We start from the raw sequence: 26,137 nt of genomic DNA on the forward strand, positions 1-26,137 counted from the left end.
GACTTGAGGTTTTAAAAATTAAATATACTTCAGTAACCTTGTGCAATGAGAACTGAAATCATCATAAACGCTATACTGCTCAGCAGCTGTAAATCATCGCTACACTACTAAAACAAAGAATAACTTCTGACAAAATGTTGTCTTTCCTACAGGCCAAAGGACATAGCAGTTTACAGCAACTTCTCTGGATACTAGAAACTCGTCAGTGAATAAAGCAGTGAATATAAAACTTTTTGCAACGCAAAGGGTTTTTTTGTTTCATTGTTTTTTTTAGTAACTATCATGTGAATTTTATCTGCCACAAGCTAAGGAAACCTAAACTGTGCAAGTCATATCTAAAAGTTCTAGTAATTGTAATTATTTAAAAATGCAGAGGATGCAGACTACAATGATTTATATTCTAAAGTGTGTCTAGTGAGCTGGTTCCATTATGGGGTACCTAATCAAAGACATTCAAAACATCTCTTTTTGGAGATATCCAGGCTCCCTGAAAGTGCCTGAAATTGAGCACCAAATCCTGGAAGCTCTCAGAATCACTGATCTTGAACTTAGTATCTTGCCCAACACAGATAAACCAAGAAAACCTCTGAAACAGACCTGGGCACTTATTGCTGGAAATCAAGCTGACCCTGACAGCAAAACCACATTTTTTTAATGGATCTATTTCATATGCTTTTGTTTTTCAGTGCTTTTGTAAGAAGAGTTGTATAAATAGAATGAAAACTGTCAGAGACAATCGTCTATTTGACTATATAATGTGCTCTTCCCCACATAATTGATTGTTTTACCGAGACATCCAAGCCCATTGTTCTTTGCATGTGAACAATCTCCATTTATAGGGGTCATAATATACTGAATACACAGGGAAAAAGTATAAAGAAGTTTGCTAAGGGTGTACTGTGTACTCAGTCATGTAAAAGGAGCCCTGTGAACCCTCTAACCACGTGGGATCATTAGAGAAGATCTGCTTGATGCAACATCTTGTTAAAGGCATGACAGTGGGAGAGACGAGGGCATGTCTGCACTTGATGCTTCAAAAGGAGCCCCCTGCCCCATGCACAAATCCCAGTGATGAAGAAGAAGAGACTGAACCAGTCCTCCTGAGTGCAAAGCCCCTTTGCTGCTATGAGCACGGGTAGCTCCTGCAGCCTCCTGTGGAGCTGGAGGGGTTGATTTCACTCCATCCAAATCTAGCTGTCTGCACCATCTGCATACTGAGGTTGGGGTTTCACCTCAGAAAAAAACATTTGAATACTATGTGCTAGTCTCCCTCTTTCCTCATTTGTTTTCTAGATGTCAAATAGTATGGGTGTCTGTGGTCACTCTGCTCTAACCCCTCAACATTTCAAGTTTGGAGGGGCTCAATTCAGTAATTGAGGGAAAAGAATTCATTCAATTACAAAATCAAAGTGGTATCTTTTGGCACATGGGCATCAGCTGAATAATAAACTGGTTTCAGTGGGTGTTTGTTTTTAGGGTAAGGAGCTCTTATTTATTTTTTGTTTGTTTTATTTACCATGGAAGGTAATTTGAGCTCTGGTATCAAAACATGTCATGTTCTGCCAAGAGGGGATTAAAGAGGAGAATGCTATGGAAAGAAACTGGGTTTGTCAGTGAAGAACTGAGAGAGATTTTATTTACTGGAGTTTTGCAATCAGCGCTTTTAATCTTCCTCACAATTGGGCCATTCAAAGGCCAAGAATATGCTTCAAGGGCCAGTGAGGAATAACCCCAAAACCAAGAAGTAGCTGCCTTAAATGCTGAAATGCTATCAAACACATGGCTATCCCAAGTTCAGGACAGTGGAATATTTGCTTTAGCCATCTCCAGCACGCTGATGCCATAGGTGAGATTTAGTTCTAGGCAAAAGCAGTAGTGAGCCAGAATAACGTGTTTCCATGGAAAAGTAAGGGAGCCCAGTGACCCAGCTAATCTCAACAGCAGATAGAAATGCCCCCTGAGGTACAGTGCATTTAAGCTGCCATCCTGAAAGACGCTGAGCCTCCTCAGTTGCCCCAGAAATGAGGAAGAGAGAATAGCAGGCAGAGGCTCCCCCTTGGAGGGGTGACTCCAGCACTGCTGTACCACGAGAGAGATAAAGAAGCAAGAAGTGAACCCAAGTAATTAATTCTTTTCTCTGGCTATCACAATGACCACCAAGAGCACTAACAGTAGGCTAGTAACATCAGTGCCGGCACAAGATTACTGCACTGGGTCAGAGAGCAGCTCCACTTATGCAATGACATAACGGAGAAGGGACTTTGGCATACTGAGTGGAAGATGACAAAACAAAACAAACCAGAGAGGATCACTGTGCAAGTTAAAAACTGAACTGGGGATACTTGTCCCTGCCTGCAAGCTCTGTTTCTCTTAGCAGTACCCATCAGCTCAGTGTTGTTCTCATGTGGTAAAAGACATGGACTGATTAATGAAAAATAAAACTGTGTCTGGGCACAAGTTGCCAAATTTTATAGCTGCCTAAAGATTCAGCTAGATAGCTAGAGGGATTTCCAAAGGCATCTCCATAGCTGTCACTGATTTCTCTGTGGCTTAAGTGCTTGGGCACTATCAAAAATTTTGCTAAGACACCTTTCTGGTGTGCTAAGTTTTCCTAAATACTCTGTAAAAAAATAAGCTCTAGATAGCTTGCCAAAAGATACACAGAATGACTTTGATGAAACTTGGAACAAAATACAGATCTCTCAACTTCTCAATTTCTGCTTCTAACCCAAGATTTCCTTTTCTTTCATTAAAGTCATTCTTTAGGATGCTTTCTGTGGAGGAGAAAAAGGGAAAAAAGCAGAAGAAAAATTTGTGTAAGTGGAGATGTTGCTTGGGGACTGAGAACATATTTGTTGCCTTATTTAATCTCAGGAAGTGCCAGGCAATTGGACTATGAAGATTGGTATCTTTTAAATATATCGACACTTGGAAATCTTGGGGATTAAACACCATTACATAACTCTTTCCATTGGTGCCTGAAGTTGATGAAAATGCTAAACAATTTCAAGTCTCTTTTTTTTTTTTTTTTTTTTTTTTTCCTAGAGCTGAATGTGAGGAGGTAGAGGAGGCTCTTAAGCAAGGCTTATGCCCTGGAGCTGGGCGTGCTGCCTGCAACTCGAGCAGGTGTTGAGGAACTGGCTTCCTCACCTCGCTCTGCCCCAAGTGGGAACAGATGGAGGAGGCACAAATCTGTGGCTGAAAGGGATGAATCCTCGAGGTACATGGAGGGGGTGGCAGGACGGATTCCTGCCACCCTCAAATGGACAAAGTCTTCCCCTGAGCAGGCAAAGCACGAGGTCTCCAGCACTGGTGCTGAAGAGATGGCTGAGCCTGCATCCCAGTTGGGATTTTTACAGAGAACTGCTGAAGACCTGGTGGTCCACATTGGAGTAAGGAGAGCACTGGGAGTTTGCAGGCAGAGGTTTTATCTTATCACTGAAATCTGACAGGGCAAAGACCTGAGAAGATCCCCAAGCATCCTCCTGGCTGTCTTGGGGAATGAAATGTCCCTTGTTTATCCTCGGTGAAGCCACAAGTGCAGAGAATTGATTGAATGGAAGAAAATATGGGCCCTCAGAGTATCTCCTGGGCCTTGCAGCCCAGCCACATCTTGTGTACTGCACTTACATAACATAGCAAGATCTACCTTAAATTACATCTTTCTGTCTCTGATAGCCCCTGGAAGGCTGCCAGGGCTGCTTTGATACCTAGGAACCATCTTCTAATTTCCAGTCTAAATTCATTGATGGTCAGTTTACAGAATAACCACTTCTTCTTGAGCCAGCACTATCCTTCAGCGCAAATGGCTCTCCTCCCTCACCAGCATTGAACGTCTCTGCTGTGTTTATTGACTGTAATTATCTTCTCTCTCAGCCCCTATTTTGGCACACTGACTAAACCCAGCTCTGCTAACTTTTTTAAAGTAAGGTCTTTATTCCTCTTGTCATACTAACATCCCCCTTTGCACTTGCTGACCCTTGAATTAAATTTTTCTAGAACACTGGGTGATCATTATTTCATCTGGGCCTCAGATGAAATTTTTCTAAAACTTTTTATACTGCTATTAATACCGTAGCCCACCTATTGTATCTCAAAATGGCAAAACTCATGGCCCACTTCTGGCAGGGAAGGACTGAAGAGAGACATTTCTAATGCCAGACAGAGGGAATTCCTTGGGACTGTTCTCATTCCTGGGCTGCTGCTGGGCATAACCACCCCTCTCATGTGTCACAGCACAACCGGCCCTGCAGATAAGCAAAGTCTTGGCAGAGATAACATGTCACAGTAACAAAATTTTATCCCTGTCAAAATTAATATTTGGAGAGGACCCAAATGGCATTATGAACTTTACAAATCAAATGGAAGACATGCCTCTTGCTGTAAGAAGTCTATTTCTACACGGGATGAAATGACTGAGTAAAAAAAAAAAAAATGTTGAGAGCTGGAGCCAAGGAAAAATGGACACTATGAAACTGTGTGTAATTTAATTATATTAGCACATATTGTGTACATCTTTAGCAGACTAATATTTTCTAATCTATGCAATATATTCTGTATATACTATAATCTCATTCTTGAAGATACAAATATGGAGGGTGCTAGCTTCATAGCATAATCAGAAGTCTCACTTGGCCAGAAATGCTACACAACTTACTTCTGTGCTTCTGCGGATGGCAAGAGTCACATTTCTGGTACTCCCTTTTAGTTTATGCTTTGAAGCAAACTTCCTAAGGCATGCTCCAGTTTGGTCGACACAAGTAACTCTGGACAAAAATGAGAGCATCTGTGCCCACAGAGCTACAGGATGGATTCAGACAGCCTTAAATCACAGGTTAAATTCACTTAAATTCAGACAGGTTTATATATATCTGTTAGTAGGGGTTGTGAAAAAGGAGAGTTTTTTTCCCCAAAGTGGACTTCTATTAGACTGAATGAAAGAAGAATTGTTTTACACATGCTAATCCGGTTCACATGCTCATGTGCTCATCTCTTCAGATGCAAGCTGGTTTATGACATGATAAATAGACAGCAGGGTGAGTCTGCTCCTAATGACTGTACCCCTTAAAAAGAATAACTGAGGAGGTTACTCATGGCATTATATAGAAGTATTATCTGCTGAGCAATAGCAGCAAATCAAAGAAACATATTGTACTTTCAGTAAAAAGATATTTCTCTCTATAAAATTTCCTTTTAGAAAGAGCCAGTTGGAACCCTTCCAGATAAAGAGATTTGGTTTGCAAAATATTTTGGGAAAAAGTCACTATTTCAACAAACTTCCTGTGACGTCCTGGTGGTGGTGGCGCTCAAGCTCTGGGTTCACGTCACTGGAGTGGCTTCACCTCCTTCCCTTTCCCCACGGGGGAGATATTTGCTGGCTACTGGCATTGGAAAGAGGGGAAAGGAGAAAGAGCATCTCTCCCCCTCTCCCAGAGTGGGCTCCTGGCACCCATTTGCCACATTAGCCACCCGCCCCAGGAGATGGGCGATGGAGAGGAGGTCCATCAAAAGGGATCTTCCCTGGCTGCTAGCAAAATGTTCGCAACCTGGCTCGTGGTGGGGAAACCGTACACCAGGTCTGGGGAGGAGGGCTCCTACACATTCAGGAGAAGTGTTGGAGTCGGGGAGCTTGGCAGCCCCAGCCATGCTGATTGGAAATGATATACCCGCTGCCAGCTCCCACACTGCCCGTGCTGCCTGCGCTGCCCACACTGCCCGCTGGCATGCTGGCACGACTCACCCCCACTACTCTGCTGGCCAGGGGGAGGCAGAAGTGGTGCTGATAGGAAGGGTGCCAAGCTCAGGCAGCACTTGCTCAACATGCCAGGGAACGTATTTTGGGATGGAGAGGTCAGGTGGTTAATCAAGTGGAAACGGGATGATATGCTGCTAAAATGCCATATACTTGCTCTGCAAGCACTCTGGGTTAAGGAAAGATGGGGAGATGCAGATGTGTCCAAAGAGAACATAAAAATATTGGTATTTAGTGTATTGCACAACGAAAAGAGTTGGCGAGTCCCTACTCTTGAGAGCTTGTTTATCTGTTTTGGCAGGGAGCTATGAGCACGTCACTCTGGATTCTCAAAATGTTCTGAAAACTGCATTTTGCAAAGGCAGAATGACAGCCCCATTGAAGCCTGCTCTGAAATGCTGCTCTGTGAACATTTCTAACTCTATTAACCTACGGCCTATTAAGCTGATTTAAAAGTGGAAATATTAAAAATCAGGGCAGGATACAGCCGTAGTAGGAACAAAGCCATTTTAATTCCCTGGGCTTATATGTCGCCCTTGACACTACTCCTGTGTTTCACCGGTTCATGGGAACCCTGATAAACTTGGGCTGTTTTTTGTGGAATGAGATTACGATAGCAAGGACCTTGAAATGTCTCTTAAACAAAGTGTATTGCACCTGGAGGAAGACAAAAGGCTGGCTTGTAACAAAATAATCTCTCAGTCGTTATGTTTCGTGCTAATTCAAAGAGCTGATCTTTAAATGATCTCTCTTGCTTTGCTATCGGTGCTAATTCTACTGCTTCACTTAAAGATCCGTCAGCAATTTTATTACAGCCTCTTGTTTCGAGGGATTTTAGACTTGGTCGTAAAAGCATGGTCCCAGCTGAAACTTAACATATAAGGTTACAAAATTTTAAAAAAAAAAAAGCAAGCTAGATATTTTTAAGGCTATAAAAGCATAGAAAGAACAAGAAGCATGTAGCATGTAGCTAAAAGTGATTACAATGATTATTTATTTTCCCTAGACAGAAGAAATAGTTTTATTTTATTCATTTTTTTTAACCTATGGGTAATCAATAAGTCACCAGTTGGAAACATTGTTTGTGCTAATTTGGGAAAAAAAAAAAAATTATTTAATTGCACGTTTTTGGATGATATTCCTAGCCCCACTAGTTAGAAATTTATTTATGCAATTTATTAAATCAATATCAGTGCCTCCAAAGGAATACCTTCGTGGCCTGATTACTTACACATTTGAAATATTTCTATTGGCAATGAAAAAAAATTATACTGTAAGGGAACCATATAAATTTGTATTTATGTAAAACTCCTGAATTACAGATCTACCTACTCTGGTTAACATTAACCACTGTAAAATTAGTATTTAGTATCTTGTTCAGGTTGGTGTTAAAAGAAACTCAACCATAATACATAGTTAGATAGATCTATTTATAACTATTATATATATAAACTTAAATGCTCATCAAGGGTCTTACCTAAACTTTCCTAAACAACACCTCAGCACAGCTCACATGGCTCTGTCTATTTTCTTTTCCCCTCTGTACAAAGGAAGGGGTGAGTTAAGGTTGAAGTGTTGGCTGGGTTTGGAGCTTTAACTGAATATCCTTACTCTGTGCATGTAGGTCAAATCCTTTGACATTTTACGCTTGGTACTGGGACAAAGTAATCTTTCAACTTAAACCATGTGTGATGTGGTGGAAGCTTTTTCTTCCCTTCTGATCCCCTTTGGTCTGTGAATTGGCTATGGTTAGATCTCTTAAATGAACAGGTGTACTTTCTCCCTCCCTGTGATATGAAAGAAGCATAAAACTCGATTATAGCAATTTATGGTCTCTTAACTTGCTTGGACTTGTATCCATGACACAAGCAGCTTTATGCTCAAATTCAAGACTTGGTAAAATAGGAAGTTAAGATTAACCTCAATCCTTTTTATAGATTAAAACCTCAACAAATAAACAGTGGTTTAGTGGCATGGCAACCTGCCCCTTTAAATCCAAGAACTAGTCTGAGATGTCTATTTTGAGTTGGTTTTGTTTTTTAACAAAAGATAATTGGACTTGGATGAATAGAGTAGCCTCTGATTCATTACTGGTGTGAGTTAAAACAAAGTTTAATGCTACTACTTGGAAGTTAGCAATGTCTGGGGGTTTATGCCTTATTTTACGCCTATATAAAAAGCATTCTGTGCTCTCTTCAGTGAGAGAGTTTCAACAAAAGTGTTTCAGGATGCAAAGTTGTGCGGATAGGTATAGCAATGCTATGGAGCAGGTCAGAAGCATTTTTGTTTTGGAGGCCTGTGTTCTGAAATGTAGCTGTTTATTAAAAATGGAAAAGAAATTTAAATATGTCAACTCTCTAGAGGTCACACAGAAGATTAGCCCAAAAACCAACCCAAAAACTTCGAACTGAGGAAAAAATGATGGTGGTGGAGCACCTTCCCACCCTAGCCCTTTTCCCCTGCTGTGATAGCATGACCCTGAAAAGATGATCCCTAGAAATTAAAAGGCGTCTGCAGCAGAGACAGTCCCAAATGAGGGAGGCTTCAGTCTGGGTCTTATTTTACTGATAGAGACTGCAAGCCTCAACAAGTTGTTCAACACACACATTTTGGAGGCAGAGGGAAAGGGGAACCAGGAAAAAGCAGCCCAGTAGGTGAAGAGGAGGGTATCAATGAAGCAATGTTAGCAGTTTGATTGCTGTCATTTTCTGAGCTACGTCCACAGGTAAAATGCATTAAAATCTTGTTTGCAAAGAGCAAAGCAGAGCAACGTACTATTTCTGGAGAGAGCAGCTGAATCCCTGGCCGAGCGTGAAAAGACTATTGCTCTCAAGTCGTACGAGTGAGGGACTTTCACAGGGAGCCAGGGAAGAGGGATACTCGACATTAAACCTGATACTCTGCTAAGCATATAGTGTTCCCAAGAAGCTGAAGAATGCAAGTCTGCGACCGATACCTCCACCCACGTAGCTGCTGGCTGCTGAGTAGCCATAATAATATGTGCGCTTTCTTTTACAGGAACAGAGCTGTGCGTAAGACAAACCCAATGTGGTTTGTTCTGCAAATCAGAAAATGAAGTGAGGGGACTGCCAGGGGCTGGGAGAGGTGCAGGATTGGATCTTTCACCTGAGCTGAGCTGGCATGGCTCCCTGGAGGGAAGGAGCTGGGTGGTCCTTCCAACTGTATTTTGGCCCACCTCTTTCTACAGTACAGTACATGACAATGTCTTGATTTTTTTCCCATGCTTCTCAGAAATGCCTGCTTCTGCTCACAGCAAAGTTTTGCAGTAGATGCCACTAACCCGAAGAACTTCCTAGCCCTGGGAATAAAAGGATGTAACAAGCTTTTGCCTTAGGTGAGCGATAACCTTTTCTACACGCAACAAAGAGTACTCTGGTTTTAAAAATAAATGCCAAAAAAAGAACTTACTCTGATTTGCGGTAACTATTCCTCCCCAAAACCCCAGCAGAAAACCCCGACTAAGGTCATTTCATTCTGGCTGGAAGAATAGAGGAAAACTCCATTAGGAACAGTGCTTGCTAAAACTAATACTGTCCTGCAACCTCCCATGGGCACATCTCACTATGAATCTGCATTTTGATACACATTTTGCAGAACATGTATCAGCTGACAGTTTAGACCTGATTCACTGCTCACTGAGTTCCAGCTGATCCTAGGGACACAGTTAGTTTTAGCAGGGACAGACTCAGCTCTAGCAGTGGCAGACAAGTTTACAACCTAGATGTCTTGGTTTCACTGGCATCATCTGAGCCTGAGCCTCAGAGGAAAGCAGACTCCCGAGTTACTGTTTTGCAGGTTTTCATTCAGATAAAACCCACTGGATAACCACCAGCCACAGAAACACTCTCAAACCAGCCTGCCCATATTAATGTCTTAGCACTAAGAGGTTGTCTTCACGGGACAAAGCACTTTGCAAAGCTTTCTTTGCTGCTGCCTTCCTGGGAAAGGTCAAAGCAAGGCCTTGACGGCCTTTCTCTCTCATTCAAGCACCCAATGTAATTGATAAATTTCCATTGGGAAATACACCTACACATAGAAAAAGGCCTGGCATAATGCATCTTTGCAAGAAAACAACAAGCTTTCAAGATGTCACGGTTCTAGCACAGGTGAGGTTAATACCATGAGCTGTACTGAAGACAAGAAGACAAGACAGTACAGACCCCTTAAAATCTGTCAGGTCTTTAGAAATACAGATATATATTAGGAGGCCCCTCCTTTCACTCATTAAAGGCTCTCACTCATTAAAGGTGGCCAAGGAGAGTCCAGAAGAGATGGAGGGACAGTGGGGCAGCGCCTGCAAGCCCCCATGCTCCGCAGGCTGGTGGGGTGGATGTGGGCGAGTGGGGGGAGGATTTCAGGTACTTACCCTGAATCTGACTCTGAGGCTGAGGGTTAAAAGCAGTGGTGTGGTTCAAGGATGATCGTGGGTTGGGTGTGGGGGCTGGGTGGTGTGGGCTGACCCTCATGGCTGTACGACGCAACTGCTCCAGTTCACTCAGGCGCTCTGAAAAGGACAAGCTCCCGGGCTTTGTCTGCTCATCTATTTTCTGACGATGTCCTATTGTGGGAGGGGGGGGAAAAAGATCAGAAAATCTCACTGATACATGAGGTCTGTTGACTTATTTTCTTTTTTAAAATTCTTTTCTTTTTTTTTTAACCACTGGCAAAGTAACTAACCAGCTAGCGGCCATCTGAAATTAAACTGAAACCACCTCTCTGCAAGAACAGGAGACACAAGCAAGTCATGCATTGTAACCATATCGTGGGGCAGCCTGAGACATGGCCTAGTCTGATGAGACAGATCCACTGAAAACTGCAGTGCCTTCTTGCACCTCACACTGGGAGAGAAGGCGCTTCTAAAAGGAGGACCGTCTATGGGGATGCAAAGTGAGGAAACATTGAGTGGTCCCTGTGCTAAACCTACACTGGAATAATTCCTCAAAAATTCAATCCCGGATTGTCATAAAACTCCATAATTGGACAAGTACTGTGGGGCTATAAAATAACAAACCCAAACAAATCCCATTTTTTGATCCTTTTGCAGTGGATTTACAGACAGAAATATGAAAGAAACACCAGAAGCTGGCAGAAATGAAACTGGAATAATGAAGTCTCTCTTAGTGGCATTGGGAGCTTCAGAAACATGAGGTCCCACCAGACATCCAGCTATGAGAGAGTAGATGCTGATATTACAGCATCGGCCAGTGCACAGCGGACTTGGTCACGGCCACGTGGGAGTTAGAGGGTCCAGCACTCCCCAGGACAGACCTTGGAGCACAATCCCCATGAAGCTCTGGTGCTGCAGCCCACGGGGCTGGGAGGCAACAGGGAAGGTGCTGTAGAGGCCCAACTCCAGAACAGCATTGGGGCACATCCAGATTCATCTGGAAGGGCAGAGACATATCTCATCACAGGCAGGACTGGTTTCAAGATAAGCCTTAGCTAGCAGCAGTGAACAGTGTGAAAGGACTAAGGTAATGCATTTCTAACTGTTGCCTGTGGCTGCTCTCTGCTCCGGAATCTTTTGTGTGTCAACCTGTAACCATAAAGACACCACACAGAGCATATAAGAGGGACATCTCGTCTGCTGGAGCACTTGCTCTCTGGTAGGCACTATGAAATCATAAATTTTAAAACCTTTTTCCACCTTCTTAAGAGCTATCTTATTGTCACAACTTTGCAAACCACTTTTGTGTCCGTGGTTTCCAGTCTTATGAGATATCCTTCAAAAGTGGGGTATCTTATCCTGGAAGGCTGCTGACATCATACTTTGAGGCTGAAATGGAAACCTCCCTAGCAGACTCGTGTTTGGTGAAATGTCTGAAATAGGATGGTTCAGCCATATTCCCAACCAGGCTGAATCAATACTTTCTTAATTTCCCCCCACCCCTCAATAAGGCTTTTTCTTCTTAAAGATCACAGAAAACAGCAGAAAGCCCAAAAGCAGACTGTCCCTGGCACACAAGTTGTCCTTTCAAAGACACTCTTTCCAAATGGAGGGCAATGAGTCTATGAGGACGTACACTGACCCCACCTGTATTTAGTCAATGGAGTAGGATCCCAGCTCCAAAATGCCATTTTCATGCCTTCTTCTGGGGGACCTTCTTGTGGAACAGTGGATGTGATCATCCCTCCTTTAACCCCAAACCCAATCCCATTTCTGCACCTTGCATTTGTCTCAGGAAATCAGCTGCTTCATGAATCTTTGTGGCTTATCCCTTCCCCTTCTTCCCACAGGATACTGTTACCCTGATGGGACTGCATGTCAAATCTCTAGCCCAGAGGCCAAACATCTTTTTTTCTACTTGTTCCTTTAAAGAAGGTGGCATTATCCTTGGTTTCTGCTGAACACCATAGTTTGCTGTCTATCTTCTCATGATTTTCATTTTCCTGTCTTGAAGAGTTGCCTTCTTCAGATTTCACACACAGAATCACACAGAATCGTCTAGGTTGGAAAGGACCCTGGAGATCATCTAGTCCAACCGTTCTCCTAGCCCAATTCCCACCTACAGCATATCCTTAAGCTCCAAATCGACCCTACTCTTAAACACCTCCAGGGATGGGGACTCCACCACCTCCCTGGGCAGCCCATTCCAACACTTAACAACCCCTTCTGGAAAGAAATGCTTCCTAATATCTAGTCTGAACTTTCCCTGGCACAACTTGAGGCCATTCCCTCTTGTCCTGTCACTTTCTACTAGGCTAAAGAGGCTCATCCCCAGCTCTCTGCAGCTTCCTTTCAGGTAGCTGTAGAGGGTGATAAGATCTCCCCTCAGCCTCCTCTTCTCCAGACTCAACACCCCCAGTTCCCTCAGCCGCTCCCCGTACCACCTGTGCTCCAGAGCCTGCACCAGCTTCATTGCCCTTCTCTGGACACGCTCGAGTCATTCAATGTCCTTTTTGTAGTGAGGGGCCCAAAACTGAACACAGGAATCAAGGGGCGGCCTCACCAGCGCCAAGTACAGGGGTCAGATCCCTTCCCTGTCCCTGCTGGCCACGCTATTGCTGACACAAGCCAGGATGCCATTGGCCTTCTTGGCCACCTGGGCACACTGCTGGCTCCTGTTCAGCCGGCTGTCAATCAACACCCCCAGGTCCCTCTCTGACTGGCAGCTCTCCAGCCACTCCTCCCCAAGCCTGTAGCGCTGCTGGGGGTTGTTGTGGCCCAAGTGCACCCCCCGGCATTTGGCTTTATTGAAGCTCATGCAGTTGGCCTCAGCCCATCGCTCCAGTCTCCAGTCTATCCAGATCTCTCTGCAGATTTCTTTGCATCTCCATCCTCCTGCCAAGGAGATGGCCAGTGCTGTTCCTATGGTTAGTCCTCTCTCAACTCACAGCTACAGCGTTGAAACAGATTGGCACAAAACTGCTGAAAATAATCCACCATGCCCTATTCCAAATATCCCCATAGTATTTAATATATAAACATTCATAAACATCCAGCTTCCAATTTTGAGTATCAGTGAATAAGCAGCAAAGGTCTCTGAAGAGCTCTGTATGCCCCTTACTCTACAGAGAACTCTTTCAAGCCACCCTAACAGCTCAATCAAGACACAGGACCGTTTTATGCACTAAAAGGAAAATGTGCATTTAAAAGCAGTTCCCAGTAGCTGCATTTCTAAAATTAAATTTTATAACTTGTATTATGGTTCCAAATCGCAGTGGCTCGGCATTTCTTCCTGTTGCCAGGCCCTTTGGCACAGCTTGAACTGTCTCAGATTCCACACTGTGCTGTAAATTATCCCAAGAGAGGGGGGAAAAAATTAAAATACAAAAAGGCATATTATATAGTAGTGGTTTCATCATTAAAGAGACCCATTAGGGCTTAAAAAAAAAAAGAAGGAGGGGAGAAGCAAAGAAACATGAAAAAGACTTTTATCTGACATTCTGGTTGGTCAAGAGCAAATGCTTCATTTGTCAGCAGTGCAAAGCTGGATGCTGCCTCAAGCTTTGGGCTCCTGACCCTGGGCTTGAACACAAACACGTGGAGTCATACAAGATGTGTAAAATACCTCATACATTTGGATTATTTTAAGCTTCAGCAGGATGAACCCAGGGCTTGCAGAGCCAAGAGCCAGATCCTTCCAAATCCATCCCCTTGACGTAATTTATTCCTAATTTCAAATTCCACTCAGACATCTTCTGCTTTTAAGTGAGTGCACCAATACCAAGTTTGACCCCATGCTGCCCTACCTTCTCCTCCTACCTCCCTGGTGCTGCCCTCCTGGCATCTGGAGTTTTGCCTGCCTGGCACAAAACCAAGCATCCCAGCAGCTCAAGCATGTGCACTAACAGCTTCACATGGAGGTGAGCGGTTCCTCTGAAGCCAACAGGACAAGGGCTGCATTAAGGCTGCTGAGGCAGGAATTAACTTTCCTGCTTTGAATCTAGCTCAGGCACTAAATTTCTGTTGAGCTGGCACACAACACTGGGAAGGGCAGACAAAACCGAGCTCACTCTGAACAAACCAGCGAGCAGGTGGCGAGCAGGAAAAATTAACCCAGGCACAGCATCTTCCTGAGGTCCCTGTAGGGCAACCCCTTCCCAGGTCAGCTCCCTTTGAGCTGACAGGACTATCTCTGCCTGTCTCTGCACCATGCATCCACCAAGTGAAACTCCTGGACCCCCCAACCCAGCCCTCCACTGCCCCAGATCGTCCTGCTGAATTTTGGGCATTGAAGGGAGGTGTTTTGGCTAGCAGCCTCCTTCATGGGACCTCCTCTATAGCCTGGGCGAACCAGTGGTACATTGGCACACCCAAGATCTCTCATCTCTTCGGCTTGTGGAAATTGCACTCATGTCGGTGCATTCAGGGAAGAAAGACCAGCACCAACAGGTTCCTTATCAAGGGAACTGCTGTTTTTTTCATCCATACATTGTCATTTCTGACAGGAACTACCTAGAATCCATGCCAGGCAATTGTCACTTCAAGATGTAGCTCCAAAAGTGGCTCTTTTTTTTTGACTCCCAATCAGAAGAGCTGTTTAACCCTTTCTCCCTTGCTGACTGCTGCAGGTAGTAACACAGAACCTGTTTTGCACGAAAGTCTGCAGGAGGGAAGTGAAGAACTATGTCAGAAAAATATAGCAAATATAAATGCTTTTCCCAAGCCACTATAAATGCACAGGCAGAGCTTTGCTAGGGTGACTTGCATTTTCATGTTTATTAGCTTTACTTTGAAGTTGTCCTCTAAAAACCTTGCTTAAAGAGCAGGCAAGTTATCCTCAGTTCACCCCCGTAAAGCCCAGGACTACTATTATCCCACTTTTATAGGTGGAAAACTGAATGACAGAGAAATGAGGTGACTTGCCTGTGGTCAGGCAATGACCCTGTGGCTAACGCTCGCCTCCCAGCTCAGTGTGGTGACCACAAGCCCAGGCTTCCCCTTTCCAGGAGAGCAGTGTGATGCATGATGAAAAAGAGCAGCAGAAAGGTGCTTGAAAACTGATGCGGCTCTGCTGACCTGGCAGTTTGGCTACAAGGATCTGACACTTTTGCAAATCAGATGGGACTTTATGGAAGTCCATCAAATATCTAGCTGTTGAATGAAGAAGGCCTTGGCCCAGAGCTCACAGAGACAGCTGGCTTGCCATGAGGCAGCACCACTGTCCCCTTTCCCTCTCCATGTCTCCATAGTTTTTGACAAGCATCAGTTTGCAGGTACTAGCAGAGGAAAGAAAAGGGCAGCATTTTTTTTTCCCTTGGGTTGTAGGGTCAGTGTTTGAAACACTGGTATAAATAGGACAGCCAACCTTCTTGGCTGAACTACAAGGTATGGGGGCTTTTGGATATTTTTTTCTTTATCCTTTTCAAATACTGTCTCACTGAGGTTGGGCAGATTTTTTTACGCAGAATATTAAACAAGGAGGGCAGAGAAAACATTAGCTTTTCCGATACTTTTACAGCAACGTGACATGAAAGTGCTTTCCCTCTTAATGGGAGGAAAATGCAGTTTTATAGACTTTAAGAGACTGTGGAGCACTCAGCTTGGCCCATAGCCATCTGGTTGGGGCTCTGGATGTGGAAACAACAAGAACAAAGTGCCTTGGCAGCTCCCAGTTTTGTGCGCATTGGGCACTCACTGGGAATGGCTGCTTGGTCTGGGTTTCACACCATGGCTGGTCCCATGGAGATGACAGCAGCACTCTAGGCTGCCTCCAGGTGCAGAAAAAGAAACAGGTTTCCCATCACCTTCCTTTTAACCTAGTTTTTAAAAGTGTCACTAGATGCCTTTCAGGCTCAGAGGGGCAGAAGCAGGTAAAACAGAAGCTAAGGAAAGGCATCGCTATTCTCATTCTGCCAGCTGAAGCCACTGAAGTTTCTGTGGGTACACAGGACTGTTTTTCAAGTAAACACTGCTGGAATGGATTAATGAACATTTTTTTTCTCTTTTAATCAGGTCAGGTCACAAGATGAGTACACGCTTCTGTCACCTGCTCTCATTCACTCACAAATCTGACTATTTGGAGCTGGTGCATCCAGGAAATACTAATGCCTGCAAAAGATTTGGGCTTAGGGGTCCAGGTGTCTGATGGAGACTCACTGGCTCACAGCTGCTCAGCATCCCAGCCAGAGGCAGACCCGAGCAGAAACACCACGGGTTTTCTTGTGTATCATCCACAAGTTTTCTGCCCAAATCAGCATGTTGTACTTGCGTGGAGATAGTATAAGGGGAGTTTAATTAAGCAATGCCCGTTCTCCCTGAGGGGAGCAGAGTACCTCTCTCCTCTGCCCTCCCTTTTCCCAGGTGGAAATGGAAACATTTCACACCCAAAAAGTGGATTATACACAGGAAAATATAGCATCTGGCCCGACTTTGCCAAAGTAGGGAGTGACTGATAAGATGCGATGCTTTGGTTTAACAAAAGCTGGCTGGTTTGGAACTGCATTGGACCTTGATCCAAGCATCTCCTCTTTTCAGGGCTATTTGTGTTCAGGTCTTTGGTCTGGTTCCAGCTCTAGTGGGGTAGAAAATAAGCCATGTTTTATTGTGTCCAATTAAGAAAGTGGTAAACATTGTTTTGTGCCATTGAGTTAAAATAAATCCAATTATTTTGTACATAGTGAAGGATGAGAAGAAAATATACTCTTTCACATTATTCTAGGAAGTGAGCACACTATATATGTCTTTAAACAAAAGTGAATTAAAGTTTAATGCTTCTATATTACTACCAAGCTGGAAAATGTAAATGCTTGAAAGCCAACTATCCTACTTACAAAAAAGCGATTTCTTTGCTAGCAACAGAAATAGTACCTTAAGTGCATAAACCAGTAATATTTTTCTCTGTGCCAGACATCCCATATATAAAATACTTGGCACACTCTTTTTTCCTGATTTCCTACCTGCACAGAAAGAGCAAGTAGTATAACTTTCCTAGAACACCATTTGCTGTGTTTTCAAACAGACCTGACCTGATCCTGTAGAGATGTATGCATACGCTTAGTGTAAAGCACTAACCATTGCCACACGGCAGCCCACAGGGCTCTAAGAAATCATGCTTGAAAATAAAACCAATCTGTAGAGTGGTTTCCTCTCTAGCCTTGGTCACTTGGAAAAGATTTATACCACATTCAGGCATGAAGAGGATCAGTATGGGACAGTGTCAGAGCTCACCGACCTCTTGCATGGTGTTAAAAATACAATGTAAGAAGTTCTTAAAAAAGAATTAGACACACTGTAGGACATTATCTCTTTCCTCAGTTAAAAATATTATTGCTGTGGTAAGGAAAAATAATGGTGATGATAGTCAGAGCTTTGAGCAGACTCATCAGCAATTATATTTTTTTGCTGTTTTTCCTAAGCACTGTACAATACAAGCCTTCTTTCCAGACAGAAGGAACATCGTGGTAGACAGGATATTATGCTCAATGTTTTCGTGCTGTGTCTGTAATTACCAGCAGAATCAGTGTTGGTCATCAGACCCAACCTGACCGTAGGCACGAGGTGCTGGGAAATGTGTGAATGAGGCTGGATATTACGTGACTCGATGACCAGGCTGACATCCAGCCGCCCTGCAGAAGCAGAATGCGGAGCAATGCCAAGCGCAGACAGACTGACACCGTGAAGCCCTTCCAGATGCATTTCTACTATCAGCTCCCTGGCAAAACTCACCCTTTCTGCGTCTCTGTGGAAAAATCTGCTTGTTACTCCAAGTAACTGCAGACAGACTAGATGTTTCAGGTATGATCCTTTGCTGAGCATTTAATTTTTCCACCAGGTGATCCAATCTGGCTGTGTGTTGAACAAGTGTCCAGTGATACCAACAAGGTGAACAAAGATTTACAGGGCAGGTTCCCTGCTCTCTGGTAACTCCCCACTGTACGTGGAGGAAACCCCAGGTAGCTTCTTCCACCTCTCTTGGGGGGTTAGTTGCCCCACTGTAACAACATGCACCTTGAGCAGCTGGTGCATTTTTTCCTACATGTTTTAAGAGTAGTTAAACAATATTTTAGCATTATTTTTTCCTTACCTTTTCTTTTTTAAATCAGTGCTTTTTTGAAAAACCACACAAACAGACACTATAGATGGCGCAAAATTTGCAATGAGAGAGAGCCCTGCCCCAGAACAAGTGAAAGCAGGTGAGAGTCTGGATCAAGCCCCTCTTGCTTGGTCTGTACTAGAAAACAAACTTTGGTTTCCTATTTTAGGTGAGTGCTCTAATTGCAGGCTGAGAGCCCTTTTTGTCACTAATTCATTATGCAGCTGTGTTGGGAGAGCTTCAGTGGGGAATGTCTCCAGAAGGAAGGACAAGTGGAGGCTGCTGGTCTCCTTTGCTCCAGCCAGCACACTGACTGTGAGACCACAGGCTCCTCCAGGCTGGGTCCCTCCAGTTCTCTCCCTCCCTCCTGACAAATATATGAAAAGTCTCACGTCTACCCTGAGGTACCACAGCCAGTAAAAGCAATCTTGACAATTTTTGCAAGGCAGGAAATACACTTCCTTTCCCCCCAGCTCTGCTGGTAAGGCCTGTGCTGTACCAACAAATACCAATGCACAAATGTATTTCTACTTAAAACACAATTATTGCGCTTGCCATGGATCTACTGAAACTTCTGATGAATCTGACATATGTATGTCCTCTATTTCTGTCATGGAAGTGCAATTAATCTGTGGGTTCACCCCAGGAATCAGGTCATTGCAGAAAAGTAAAAGTAAGGGAACCAAATGTTAGGAGTTTGGAGGGAAGAAGTTGTTCATGAAAGTTAAAATAGTCTGCAAAATTATACCCTTTGCATTCTTTTCCTTTTCCCCCATGTCAGTGTGTATACTTTAAAAATCCCAACTCCTTGACAAAGTTTGAGTAACTCCCAAATTAAGCATCACATTGCCAAAAGCCTCTTTTGTTTCTTTATAGTTTGCATCTTCCCACACGTACAAACCGCCATAAGAATACCCTGCAGCCATGGGCTGAGACATCACAGTTGAAGATATGTATGAAGGAGTAGGTGCAGAATGAGACACAACCAGCCAACCAACAGCTCAACAAGCAACCAAGAAAAATACAGGCACAAAAAGACACCTCTGTCCAAAGAAAAGCTGCAGAAACACAAGGCTCAGGCAGCAAGGGCTAAGCCACCATTTGAGTGGCCCTTTGGAGATGGTTGCCTCTCTGCTGAATACAGGGGACCAGGATCCTAATTCAGGCACCTTAATCAAATGTGTAAGCTTAAGTAGGATGAATATGGACCCCCTCCCTCAGCCCAAGTGGGAAAAGCAAGGGACGATAGAATCTGACAGCTTTGCAGTGCCTCTGAGAGGACAAACGAACAGGAAAGCGAGTTGCACAAACATCACACTATTGGAGGTCAGAGAAATAGTTTAGACAGAAACCCATTTCATCAGTCCACCAAAATATCTCTAGACAGTAAAAGATCTCCATCATTCAGCCTCAGACAGAGTTGAACAAGGGACCTGCAACTTAAAGGTCAAGTCCTGTGGCTCACTGTTTATGTAAACAAGGGAAATCTGGCAACACAGAAGTAAACTTACTCCCTATGGATACTGACCGTTCAGACTTTCACGACTTGTAAAAAACTTTGCTCCTGTCCAGAAAAAGTATATAGCTAGGCTAGGCACTTCCCTTGAACTAAAGACCTTTGCTTGTACCAAGCCAGTGACTGGTGTTTCCACACAATAGTTGAAAATACCTGTGTTTCCGAAGAAATGAGTTTGGATATTTTAATCTGTAGGTTACTAAGCCGTCCCTCCTCTGTACTAATGCTCCATTGTGCCTACACAGGACTGCAGTTCACTGAAAGCTCATAAATTTCATGTGGTTCTGCCTAGTCTTTATTTTAGGTTCTTGAACCATTTTTTGCTTTCCTCATTTTCTTTGCAGCTGCAGAGAGATATAGTAAGCTACTGTATAGCATTTTGAAAGCAGGGCCTCTGAGAAGTTTCCAAACTGCATACAAGCAGGTTATTCTTTGGCTTGTTTTCTTTGGCTTGGTGTTAGCAGTACAGAATGAGTCAAACAGTATTAACTTTCAAGAGGGAAGTGGTGTGGTCAACCAAAACTGTTTGCGGCTAGATTGCGAAGATAGGTAGAGCAGGTAATGAAGAACAGCCCATAATGCAGGGTGTAGGTAGGAGAGGCAGACAGTCTCAGACAAACAGAATCCTTAATAATTAAATCAACACTGTCGCCTAAATTTTTCTGCAGCTTTATGTATTAAGGTTATGACACAGCCTGGCTTTTCTGGACTGGTCAGCCTTGAGAAGATGGCCTGGTGCATATCATGCTGAATGGACTCAAACTACAATACTCTGCAAAGCAAGAATAAAGGTCAGTCACTATTAAAAAAAAAATTAAAATCTACTTTTCATTTAAGTTAAGCTGGTTAAATTTTTTCTCATGTCTCCTCCCATTTTTACAGGCTGTTCCTTATCTGTTTCATGATTAAAGAAGGCAGGGAAGATGTTTCCATCTTGCCCTCTCTTTAGGATGTGTTTCAATTATAAACAAGTACATCATGCCCTCATACAACAGACAACTCCTTCCTTTACAGTTCAGAAGCTCGGTTGAGATGGCTTCTTCCAGGCATTGCTCTCCCTTATGCTTCGCACAGACCCATGCAGAACTGACATAGGAACAGTCTGACCAAGATTTATCATTAACACTGACAGAAGATGCATTTACTCATTACAATTCCTTATTGCAGCAGACAAGCAAAGAGCAAGGACACAAATGGAGATGTAGAGCAAAAGTCCTTTTTGCATTCTCCACAACGGGTGACAGAGGATGAAGCAAAAGCCTGCAGTGTTTTTGTATGGGCCTGCTGCACCTTCTGATAATCCAGGGCAGGCAAAGCTGGGAGGGACTGCAGTGCAGATGGATTTTCACCCCTTCCAGTTTTATTCCAAGAAGAAAATAGAGCTGTTCACTGAACGTGCTGCACAGCTTCATCCAACCTTTCTCTTAGACATGTTGCTTTGGTAAACCCGTAAGTAAGGCAACTGCCTCCTCATAAACAGAGGCTTCAGAAAAGGTCCTGCACTGCCAAAACCTTGTTTAGTGATCAGGAGCATCTCATCACTCCACGGAGGGTGAAAGTTGTCCTCCCCCTTCTCCAAGAGAAAGAGAAGGCCCTCTCTCCTGCCTCCTGTAGAGAGCAGGGTGAAGGAAGTGGGTTGCAGAAGTTGTGTGCAGTTGGGTCCTGCTGCCCTCCACCACATCCCTGAAGGAAACCTCATCTGCCAGCAGCACGGTAGGCTTTTGGTGGCTAACCCTGGAGGGACAGCGGGATGACCAACCAATGCTCCAACAGGTTTGCTAGCTAACTTCCTTCTAGGAGGGGCAGGGACTATATTACACTCTTAAAACCACAGTAGGCAGCTCCACTGAGGGGTTGCAACTACAAGTCCATCATGCAACTACAAGTTGCATGTTTCAGCTACAGTCCAGCTGATGTAAAGCCCCAGCTCTGCTTCAAACCTTTCATTCATTCATGTTTAATGACTACCATTCAGAAGTCCTTCCTTGCTGAAGAAACATGATGGATGAAGGACCAGACTCAGAAATCTTTGATTCAGAGCACCACTAACCAACTTTACTGGTAAGATACTTGGCATGTCAGTAAACTAAGGTCTTCAGTGGGGACCAGCATATAGTTACATCCTCTACGGCCAACACACTTGCCAAGGTGATGCATATTAATGCTTTTCTTTACATACACACACACAAAATACAAGTGGCATCCATGCAGTCTTTTTTCGTATTTCTATGGAAAATGCTCCCCCCAAAAAAGACCTGTTCACCAATCCTAACAGCCATAGATTCTTTGAGTGTAAGTGCAGTTGACAAGAGAAAGTCAGACCTACTGACTGGTTAGGAAGCATTTTCAGAAGTAATATAGATTCATCTAATCCTGCTTTTGTCAGTTACAGAGTACTTGCCCACTGACCTCAGCAGAGCTAGACTGAGGCTGTATATCCCTTGAAAATCCCCTATGCAAATATAGGTAAACACTGATAAATATTTACCACAGTCTTTGTAGACATTCAACTGCTAGGCAATAAAATAATTAATTTTAAGTGCAAAAACCCAAAGTTGACAAAGACAAAAAAAAGTGAAAGAAATGAAAAATAACTTCCTACCTATTCTCAATTTAAAATCATACTAATTCAAGGGGGGTGGAAAAAAGAGCTGTATGGGATTAAATGACTCAAAAAAGGAGTTGAAATAATTTCTATAGGACTGGGCCAGTCTTACCACCATTCCTAGCCCACACTGCAGCAACTCTGGTTTCCTGTTTACCTGCTTTATGCAAGGAAGGAGCTTGTCCTGTCAACGTGTCTTTAAAAAACCAGCCAAATAACTAGGCAAGCAAGTATGTATGAGCTACCTCATTCACAGAAAAGCAGTCTTGACACAATATTTCTTACTGCAATATTTGATAATTTTATTGAACTCAAATGACAAATTCCCTGCTTCGTATCACCCAACAGCAACTCTCCTAACTGACTCAGCTGTGAGACTGATAAATGTCAGGGAAGATAATCCTGTTCCTTCTTTTCAATATGGAAAAGAAGCATCTGCACCATGAAACCTCAAGGATGCTGGTGTTAAAAACCTATTGAGGTCCTACCTATTGAGTAGGACAAAAAGGATTCTCCCTATCACTGTTATGCCAGGGAGTGCTGAGCATTCATAGAAATTTCATAATCCTTTGCACATGTGATGGAGAACAACCAGCACTGGTTTTAGGAGCTGCAGGTAGCTACTAGCCAGTTAAAGTCCATATGAGGCAGGTCTTGCCTGAACCTTGTCTGCACTGAGGGATATTTGCATTGGGGTAGTTACAGCAGCTACCGGTCCTTGCTTTTACTGGTCTTTTCAGTTTGTTGGCCACATGCCTGATGGTCTGTATGATTTCCAATATGAAACCAACTGCTTGAGAGCATGGGCTTTGCTTCAGATTCCTGCTGCCAGTGAAAGCCCCCGTGGGTGGCCAGGCAAGGAGACTCTGAGACCTCAGATAACAGGCTGGTGCTGTGCCAGCCTTGACAGCTGCTGTGAGGGGGCCAACCCTGGCCCAGAGCTGCCCCTGCCCCAAGGGGGCTGCTCCACCATCCCCTCACAGATGAGAAGGGGCTTGCCAAGCAGCCAGGATGTGGCACACAGAGAGGTCTTTCTGGGACACGGGGGCCCTGAGAGCTGCAGAGGTGCCTGTGGATGCTCTACAGAGCTGACTGCATCCAGACACATGGCCTCTGGTCTCGTTCTGCAGCCAAACTTGTCACATCCAGTGTCGGGTGGTCCCATGCTATGTGATGCTCCTGTGCTATATGATCCTGTGCTAAGCCAGAAGGTGCAATGCTGTATCACTGGAATAATTCAGGCTAGTTGTGTGAAAGTGCGTGCATAATGGAAACAGGCTGATTTCCCCCTCACTCTTCACTTTTCTTCAGAAAACACAAGTCACAAAAGGACAAACTGCTCTCTGCTCTTTCGCTCTTTGTGTACTTTCATTATGAAAAATGGGCTGGTGGCGTGCACAGCTTTCACAGCGGGGGGAGACGTGCCCAACCGCAGGATGTACGTTTTAGGCTGTTGTTCCCTTGCCGCTCTGGGGGACCATGGAGCTGGCCTTGCTGCCAGGGGACTGCTAGGACTGTGCTGCCTGTTCAGAAACAGCTCCTTTGGTCTTCAGGCATGCCCTTGCAATAATATACCACTTTATTTTATTTAAATGGATTCAATTGCTCTTTGTCCGCCCTTCGATAAGACACACACACAGAAAGGAAACCAACAGCAATCCCCTACATACCCATAACCATTCAGAGGCAGCAACGCATCAAGTCACATTGTGTGAATTTGAGCTAGCGATGTTTTGTAACTTCCTCCAGCTGCCACATGCTTGCATAAAACCATTGCACAAGCCAACCAGAAATGTCCCCAGAGTGCACCCATAATTTAAGCACTAGTCCACCCACGTCGGTGTCACCCAGACAATAGGACGCAGGGACAGAAATGCACAGGCATAGACCCGGCAGTGCACAACCGTTGGCTTTTCTTGCAGCCCATCCCTTTCTTTTGTCTGTACACAATCTATTTAGATTGGAAGCTCTCAGGGACAAGCACCTTAGCCAAGATTTTTAGAAAAGTGATTAACAAAGTTGGGTTGTGATACTGAGAGGCTGGTGTGCTACTGAGCACAGAACTAGTGCTTGCAAAGGAAGAAAGAGTCCCAGTTGCATTTCTGTTATATGGACAATCAACTTCTAAGCACCACCTCTGTTGTCTACATGTTTTAGGCACTGTAAGTCTCCAAGTGAATGGAAAGATCTGTTAAGTCATTACTGAAATTTATATGGTGGGTCTCTAACACGATAATTCAGTTTTCCATGGTTCTAAACTGTTAATTGGTACATGTTAGTCCCAGTTTCCAACAGATGGAGCCACTTGCAGCAGAAAGCAAGTAAGAAATTAAGGCATTTAGTATTATTTCAGTTCACTAAGATGAAAAGTTTTTTCGGAGAATGGTTTGGCTTTCCTTGAATGAAAGGCTGAAGGTGATGTGAAGCCCTCAGAGGAATCATCCCTTCCCAGCCTGACACATGCAGAGTCTTCCTCACTTCTATCATGGGACGGGGGATACCAGCCCCTTGTGGGCTATGCTGACTCTCCTCCCAGAAGCTGTTCTGGGAGTCAAAGTCTGTGGGCAACGGTTGGACAGGGCAGGGGAAAGGATAAGGTGCACTTAACACCACCAGCCCTTGCAGACTGCCTAAAAAAGACCTCAGGCCAGGCAAGGGGGTGTTTGAAAATTTCCTTCAGAACAGCTACAGACCATGGGCTTTCCTTGAACCTTACAAGTGAGATGGGATCACTTCAGATCAGGATCTGAGGGTGTTAGCTGTGGTTGATCAAAAGTGTACCTGCACCTACCCACCTGCCCCAGCTAGCTTTGACAGGAAGCAAAATGAAATTTCCATTCTAAAAAGCTGCTTCTTGGGCCAGCAGCTTTTTAAGCTCCTATCTCAAATACTGCTCAGCAATATTATTCTCTCTCTGCCCCTCTGCATCCTGCTCTTTGATATAAGAATGCCAAAAAAGTATTTGGGAAAACCACATATCCAATATGGGATAATGACATTTAATGCCCAGCTTAACCTTGGACATCTCAGGCCCACTGGGGCTAAATCCATGTAGCCTTTTCATTTTTTGGCATTTTCAGGCACCTGGTCCATTACTGAATTTTTCAGAGCTATGTAGGTTAAAACAATTAAATGAGAAAACCAGAAAGAAGCAGTCAAAAGAAGAAAAACCTAATTTTTCAGCAGACATACACAGTAGGTCAAATGGCCTAAGGGAAATATTTAATTTAAGAGTCATACTATTTCTACCAAGTTTCCTAACCAAAAGTATTTTCATCAGGAGCACTACTCTTGATCTGGTTACTGCTAATGATTTTCCCCATGGACTTAGCTCATAAAAACATAAATTGCTTTATGAATCATAGAATCATAGAAGTTGGAGAAGAAAATGATGGGTTAGGTCATCTTGCCCTTCCCCTGACAGTGCAGTATTATTTCTTTTTATAAAATATTTTGAAAATAAGCATTTATTCAGAGCTGGAGAATGAAAATGCTAAGTTCAAAAGAGATTTTAAAAATACATAAAGAAAGCAGTGGAGAAAGAGCCAGATTCTTAAGTGCCTTGGCTCTGTCTACAAGCCATGACAATCTGATGAGATGTATCATCTGGATAGGCACAGGCAGAAGTTCAATGGCAAAAAAAGGACAATGATGCAAGTCCTGTTCAAGAGTAATTATCACAGTTGTAAATGCAAATCCGGTAGTTACACAGGCAAATAGGCTGCTAGGTAAAGGCCATCACCATAACCGTGACCAAGCGTACA

General features: G+C 43.8%; 1 protein-coding gene across 4 annotated transcripts in view; it reads right to left on the reverse strand.

The window, feature by feature from the left end:
- RUNX1 (RUNX family transcription factor 1) overlaps window positions 1-26,137 on the reverse strand; it is a 74,158-nt gene that overhangs the window by 21,947 nt on the left and 26,074 nt on the right. For 3 of the 4 annotated variants that reach the window (XM_074929125.1, XM_074929110.1, XM_074929117.1), the window contains exon 4: window positions 10,140-10,331. The exons of the other annotated variant lie outside the window; for it this stretch is intronic. In XM_074929125.1, coding sequence (XP_074785226.1) covers window positions 10,140-10,331 — 192 coding nt within the window. The remainder of the gene's footprint in view (window positions 1-10,139; window positions 10,332-26,137) is intronic. 4 annotated transcript variants of the gene reach the window in all.

Source organism: Athene noctua, chromosome 1 (assembly GCF_965140245.1).
Source record: "Athene noctua chromosome 1, bAthNoc1.hap1.1, whole genome shotgun sequence".
NCBI classification, from domain to species: domain Eukaryota; kingdom Metazoa; phylum Chordata; class Aves; order Strigiformes; family Strigidae; genus Athene; species Athene noctua.